Source organism: Pistacia vera, unplaced genomic scaffold, assembly GCF_008641045.1.
Source record: "Pistacia vera cultivar Batoury unplaced genomic scaffold, PisVer_v2 Contig1340, whole genome shotgun sequence".
Taxonomy (NCBI): domain Eukaryota; kingdom Viridiplantae; phylum Streptophyta; class Magnoliopsida; order Sapindales; family Anacardiaceae; genus Pistacia; species Pistacia vera.
Window position 1 is genome coordinate 26,244 of NW_022195403.1, and position 6,781 is coordinate 33,024.

Genomic DNA, 6,781 nt, shown 5'->3' on the forward strand with positions numbered 1-6,781 from the left:
TAATGTAACAGCTTTAGAGATATGTTGTTTCGGCGTATCTGAATTTCAAAAGATGAGCAGATATGCTAATCATAAGAAGTTAAAACCAATCATTCAATCAAAAAATGCTCCCATGACTTTAATCAAAGCTGTGAGAGCAGAGCAGAAAACACCAAAAATGGTAATTTTGCAGATTAAACTGAAAATCCATCAAACCAGTTCCTGTAGTTTATGAATTAGCTAGATATTGCAAATTTATGGGTGGACTTTGTTAGATTACCATCTAACTTTCATTCTCCTTATCTGGATCATTAGTTCCCTGATATAATTGATAGAAGACGTGAACAATCCGAATCAAAAGGTAAAGAACACTTACCATAATTTTGCTGGACCATTGTGAATCTGTATATAGCCTTTATAAGGGAACCATATTTTATGGAGTTCAAGGATCCCATATGTCTGTAACAAAAAGAGACCCACAATTAAGTCACGTGAGAGCAAATTAGACGACATTGAAGCAATTTTTTTTTTTTTTTTTTTTTTCAATTACTAAAATGCCCTGATGACAAAGTGATGAAGGCAAATCTCAGCAAGAAACGGGAAAGTTCATTAACCAATGGATTCTCAGCTCACATTTATCAATCACTGAAGCAAAAATGTAGGGGAAATCAATCTGCAAGGGAAGTCCAGTTAAAATTGGCTGCTATTCTTAGCATTCCTAGTACTCTCGCAGATATGAACCAAACCAAGTCTGAAACATGGCACATATCCTATATCTACACTCATGCACTTGCTGTGAGAGAGCTTGAACAAAAATAACCCTTAAACGCACCAATATGAACTTCAAATACAAAAGAACAGCTAACTGTTGAGTTTCTACGTGTGCTTTGAACAGCTAGTCATCATGTCGTCAACAAAATTGAACCAGATTTCCCTGGTGAATAGTTTATTTACTAACTAATATTTTATGGTCAATTCCTTGGGATCACATAGGCAAACAGATAGGGGACATATAGGTTGTAGAAAATGTGTGTATGCTCCTATAATCTTTCTGAATACATGAAATAAAAAGAAACTAGTCTCAATAAAAGAAATCCTAGCACAACAATGTAAATAGATTGATTGCAAACACCAATAGCCGCAAGTACACAGTTTCTTTGCACTAAGCTATAATCATAGAAACAATCTCCAAACAAACTTTTTAATCTGTTTCCCAATTTACTTCATCAAAATAAGAAGACATTTTCATAAAACTATATCATGTAGAAACATGAAAGCCCTTCATCAAATACATACCATAACAGAAATGAATGCCCAAGATGGAAACTGCCCTAATAAGTGCAAGACAATTAAGAAACCTGAATTATTTTCCTGATGCTGAACTTTATAAAGTAATTGCATAATTTAGTGTATTACTGATTTTTATTTTTATTTTTCCTGTTTACGGGCTAGTTACAGTACCCCAAAACTTCCTCAGCCAAATGGAAATACAAGGGCCTAACTATATAACTTGTTTAATCATCTTTTCAAGTAAGAACACTCACATGATCTCTGTATATCGAATTCTCCAAGCAGGGAAACCTAGATGGCATCTTGCTGGTCCATAAACTAATAAGAGATCAGGTTCTGGTCCTCTGCAACCTGACAGTAGAAAAACATCAGTATCAGAAAGTGAGATATAAAAGTTTAAAAAGAGATAATTTCTTTTAACCAACAAGTAGATCTGACAAGTATCACAAACCGACGGCTGTTAGTGCCTCAGTCATGCGAGCTTCAGTAAAAATTTTCTCTTCCTGAATTTTGTCTGAATCACCCAATTTCAAATACTTCCTAAACAGTAAGTTAGCTGCTTTGGCCACTGCTTCCTTTCCATCAGAGAATGAAGCAAACTCCACACTAATATGTTTATGGTCAAGAAGTGGATTGCTTTGATCAGCTTCCTGAACACAGTAGATAACAAGTTCAGAGTTTCGGAATCAGTGCTTACATCCCAACAGCATAAGTGTACTTTGAAGATAATGCAAATGAGAGTAGCATTATAGCTGATACATAAAAGCTAAATGAAACACCCAGAAGGAATGGCTGTGTAAAGTACTTGTAAGTAAGCAAACCTGTACCCCTAATATCAATATCTGAAGTCAGAAGTATATTTAACACAGATGATACTTCATATAACAACATAGCTCACTCCAACACTACAAAGATAATAAAGGTCTCAGAAGCTATAAGGGTAGATTAATAAAAGGCTCATCTGCCTCACAGTATCTCTACATATGAGGAAAGTCTATTTGTGAATGGTAAATTAAGGAAGAAAAGGAAATTATGTAATCATACTACATTTACAGTATCTTTGTACCTCAAAAACTGTTGCATTATTCAATTTCACCAGAATGGAATCCTTTGATTTCTTCAGTATTCCTATGAGAAACAAAAACATTAGGAATTATACTATAATCTCAGGGGTGATAAGAATGGAATACCCAGTGAAACATGCTTGCAGTTACATTATCACAGAGTAATTCCGATGAATGTCAACTATTATGAAACCCAGGCATTCTTACCTTCAGTATCATAGAGGCAAACACGTTTTACACCAAGAGCCACCAACCACTGCAAAAGCTCAATAATTTTCGGAATCTGATAAGCTTCTTCACTTTCTACCACTACGGCCAGGTACCGAAGCTTGTTTATATCAAAGCCTTCGTATCTTTTCAGTATTCCAATGGAGATAAGATAGCTTTCTAAGGCACAGACTATTCCCAGTGCAAAGTACCATAAGCTGACAATAAAATGTAGAAAATACCACAATACATGAAGCCCTAGATTGCCAATCTGCAAGAAGCTTAAAAACCAAAATGAAAATCTAATTTAAGTTCAACCAAAAGATGTGACACGATCACACAGATCAAATAACCCCAACCAGCCATTCCATGCTGAGAAACAGTTTAATATAAGACCAATTTGTTAACTCTAAAACAACTAAAAAAAACACTAATTTAACTGTCAATTCCTCTAGACCAGCTTAATACAGAAATTTATGCACTTACTTGAGCAATGAAAGAGTACACCTTATGCATTCCGTCTCTAAAATCCATCAAACTAAACAAAAATAATGACGAAAACATTAAATCAAACAAGAAAGGATTGGAAAAAAAAATACAAAACGAATAAATAAATTGAATTACTTACACCTTTACCAAAAATTCAGAGCAAGTGAATATATACTGAAACAACCGCAAAAGGTATTAGAAATCTTTCAATGTGAATGACCCAGTTGAGATATGGCCACAAGAAGCAAAACCCAGATACAGAATCGAAAACCCAGAACGGGAAAAGGAATAAGAGTGGCTCTATAGGAATTTTATAAATTATGTGAACTGTTTTGAAGGCTTTAAGGAAGCAATTAGTGTAGGAAGGTAAAGTTCTGTGCAAAATGAAGTGATTAATTTGCACTGGTCCACTGGACACACGAATTTAATTAGTTGTTTAATTGAAACATTTGATTTTATAAATAAATTTGAAATAATTTAATTAGATTATAAGTATTGCCAAATCAACACCTGGCATCTGATTAAACTTCAGTAATTATAATTTTGGCCGAACGACCTGCACCCACCCATAGTTTGCTATAAAGACAGTGTAGTACCCAAAAAATTTGAAAACGTCAATTACCTCCCTTTCGTACAAATCTGTTAGTAAAGTTCGTTTAAAAAAAGATAATATGGTAATTTTATATCCAACAAAAAAAATATAACATTCTGCATTCATTGTCCATTTTCTCTTTTTAATATTAATTTTATAAAAATCTTTCTTCTCAATTTTAATTATTTTATTTTTATAATTAATTTTAATTAAAATTTTGTCTTCGTCTTCTTCATCTCTCGCCAGAACCACAGGACAGCAACCAGCAAAAATGACCAAAGCCCAAAAAAAACCTCACTCAAATCACCAAATGATTCAATGCAAAAAAATCTCAAAAAACCACTCTCAAACACTCAAAAGAACCAAAACATGCAAGGCATAGAAGGTTTGGAGCAAAACCTCAAACAAGTGGTATGTCAAAACTTGGAAAATCAATCATCAATGCTAAAACCGATTAGAAATCCCCAAAAATCAAATAAAAACACAAAAAAAAAAAAAGAACACAAACCCTAAAACAGAAAAAGTCAAAATTACCCCCACAAAAATGATAGAATGTCAATAATACCATTTTAATTAACAGATTTACTAACATATTTGGACGGAAAGTGGGTATTTATCATTTTAAAACTTTTTTGGATACCAATTTGTCTTTAAAGCAAACTCTAATTAGGTGTAAGTCGTTCCCCCTTATAATTATTTATGATAAAAGAAATTAAATATAGTGAATAACAATTTAATAAATGATTAATTTATATAAACAGAAAAATACAATAAATGTAATTAGATTTGATTAGCTTAGCTTAGCTTGGGCCTCCCTCCCATTAACGAGAGCAGCAACCATTAAATAACATCAATGAATATTTTATTATTTTCATATATATTAAGTAACAGGTTAAGTGTGAAGGTATATTAAAGGGTGAGAGTGAGAGATTATGAAATATGAGGGCTACATTGATAGTTAGAGGCAAAGTATTGGAGATAAAACTTTGAAGTCTGGCCGTGTCTTTCTTATTTCTCTCTTTTCATGTGTACATCTCTTATATTGTATATTACAAACCAAGCTAGCCTTTATAGTGAGAGATTATGAAATATATGATTGTACATATCAACTATATGTTCAAAATGCTATGCACTATCAATGGTAAATGTAGTAACACGATCTAATTATATTTTTCGTTACTCGTGCATCAAACTATCGACTGTCAATCATTTTTGGCCTTACCCTAAACGTTGTTATTGTCTTATGAGTACTTTTTGTATCTTACAATGCTTGACTATCAAAAGGAATTGATCATTTTGTTGTCTTTTTCCGCGCAATGCCCTCGATGACTTATAAGGTGTTTAATGAATCCTGATAATTAGTTAAGGTACATACAAATTAACTCGGATACCTCGGTTACCAAAGAAAAAAAGAGTTACTTGGTTTATTTTGACTGTTAACTTTTTCCGGGAAAGATTAATATGTTGGTTTGCTGATTTATTTCTATTTGTTTTTTCAATTCATTTAAAGATGCATTCTGTAGAACTTCATTGTCAAGTCTGTTATCTGATGAACAAACCAATACTTATAATAAGATTAGCCCAAAATTTTTCAAGTAATGGTAGAACTAGAGAGTACAATTGTGCACAATATATTCATAATGATATTTTTTGTAATGAGTTTCACTGTAAATTTTATGCAAAACATAGAAGGAACTAAGCACCATAAAAAAGTGGAAATCTAATAGGAAAAGCAACAAGGGATTGGACTAAAATTATCAATATGGGAATCCAGTTAATAAAGAGAAATGTTATGAAGAAAGTACCTGTGACAAAAATGGATCAAACAACATAAATGCATAGTGACAGTAGAATAAATAGAACAATAATCAATAACCATGACTAGTGAAGGTGATGAAAATATTGAGAAAAAAATCCTATTTTACTGAAGGCAAGGAGACATTAACTGGCATCCACACATTAAAATCAGTACTTTAAGAGAAACAAAGGAGTCTCATCTTTTTCTTGCTTACTGAAGAGACAATTTTCAATCATTTACTCCTTTTTTGAGGGACACTGGAAATTTCCTATCATGAAAAGTCATCAAAATACACTATTTTTATCATCAGAGTGCAATAAGTACATCTGTTCTTGGCAAATTCCATCTCCAAGCTAACTCGACGTTCAGAACAATGTAGAGAATAAAATTCATTTTCCAGCACAATCTGTAACAAGTACTGTCTGTTTCGGAGAGAACTATACATAAGTACCTATTGAGCACCATCTTCAGAGAACCTGGTGTCAAAAGGAACAGAAGGATGCACATGCAGTGAACCACCGGCTGTTCCTCCGTTCTGCAACTCAATTACAAGCCACCGAACAGCTTTACTCATCTGCTCCAACCGAACAGCACTTATTGGTGGAAGACCAGTTGTGGCAGCCTGACCTGACTTCCCAACAACAGAGCCAGTGGCCTCATCAACCAAACACTCTGACCCTATCCTTTGCTTTACGGACTCCACAAACTCCTCGGCTTGATCACAAGCCACCCTAAACAATTCCCACCTCTGTTTAAAGTTCTCTAGGGCTGCATCTGTGGCCACTGTTTTCTGGCCACCTGTAGTTTCCTTGGCCTCAAGCACATTAGCAGCCGCTGCAACAAACTCCTTATATGCAGTACTTAAAGCATCTACAATGTTGTCCATCACTACCTACTAGAACTGCAGGTAAATAAAAGTTCCCTCTTAGACTTGTCGTCACAAGCGTTGAGTGAAAATACCTAACAAAAAATCCACACTGATCATATTGTATATCCGCTAAATTGCAAACCAAAATCTAAACTAAATGAGATAGAAGCAGCACAAAATCTGGCACGGCTAGTCAAGTGATCACCTAGGCTTGCAGGGATCAATGCCCGAGGTTCCCAAATTCTCAAAGATTGTGAAATAGGCAACCCCTAGTTCCAAACTAAATTTCACTGAGCAAGTCTGAAGAATTTCTGGGTCACAAAATTATTTTAAAAATAATAATAATAATAAACAGCATACAAGATACAACTACAAAACTATACTCACTCTCAATCCCCTAATTCATTTAATGGCATAACCTAGATTGTCAAACTCGAGGTGAAAGTCAAAACAATTCATCCCAAATCAAATTTCAAGCTCAAATACGATTCCTA

The 6,781-nt window shown here is 33.9% G+C and overlaps 2 protein-coding genes across 2 annotated transcripts; both read right to left on the minus strand.

Moving 5' to 3' along the window:
• Nucleotides 1-290: 290 nt before the first annotated feature.
• LOC116122457 (dehydrodolichyl diphosphate synthase complex subunit NUS1-like) lies at nt 291-3,380 on the minus strand. Its single transcript, XM_031408299.1, has 7 exons — nt 3,169-3,380; nt 3,027-3,078; nt 2,541-2,811; nt 2,336-2,397; nt 1,721-1,919; nt 1,524-1,620; nt 291-438 (listed from the first exon to the last, which is right to left on the minus strand). The coding sequence occupies exons 2-7, from the start codon at nt 3,072-3,074 to the stop codon at nt 291-293; spliced, it is 825 nt and encodes a 274-aa protein (XP_031264159.1). The 5' UTR covers nt 3,075-3,078; nt 3,169-3,380.
• A 2,162-nt stretch (nt 3,381-5,542) lies between these two features.
• Nucleotides 5,543-6,405, minus strand: LOC116122459 (mediator of RNA polymerase II transcription subunit 32-like). The gene has a single exon (XM_031408302.1). It carries the CDS (start codon nt 6,303-6,305, stop codon nt 5,871-5,873), a length of 435 nt encoding a protein of 144 aa, XP_031264162.1. The 5' UTR covers nt 6,306-6,405; the 3' UTR covers nt 5,543-5,870.
• Between the last annotated feature and the right edge of the window lie 376 nt (nt 6,406-6,781).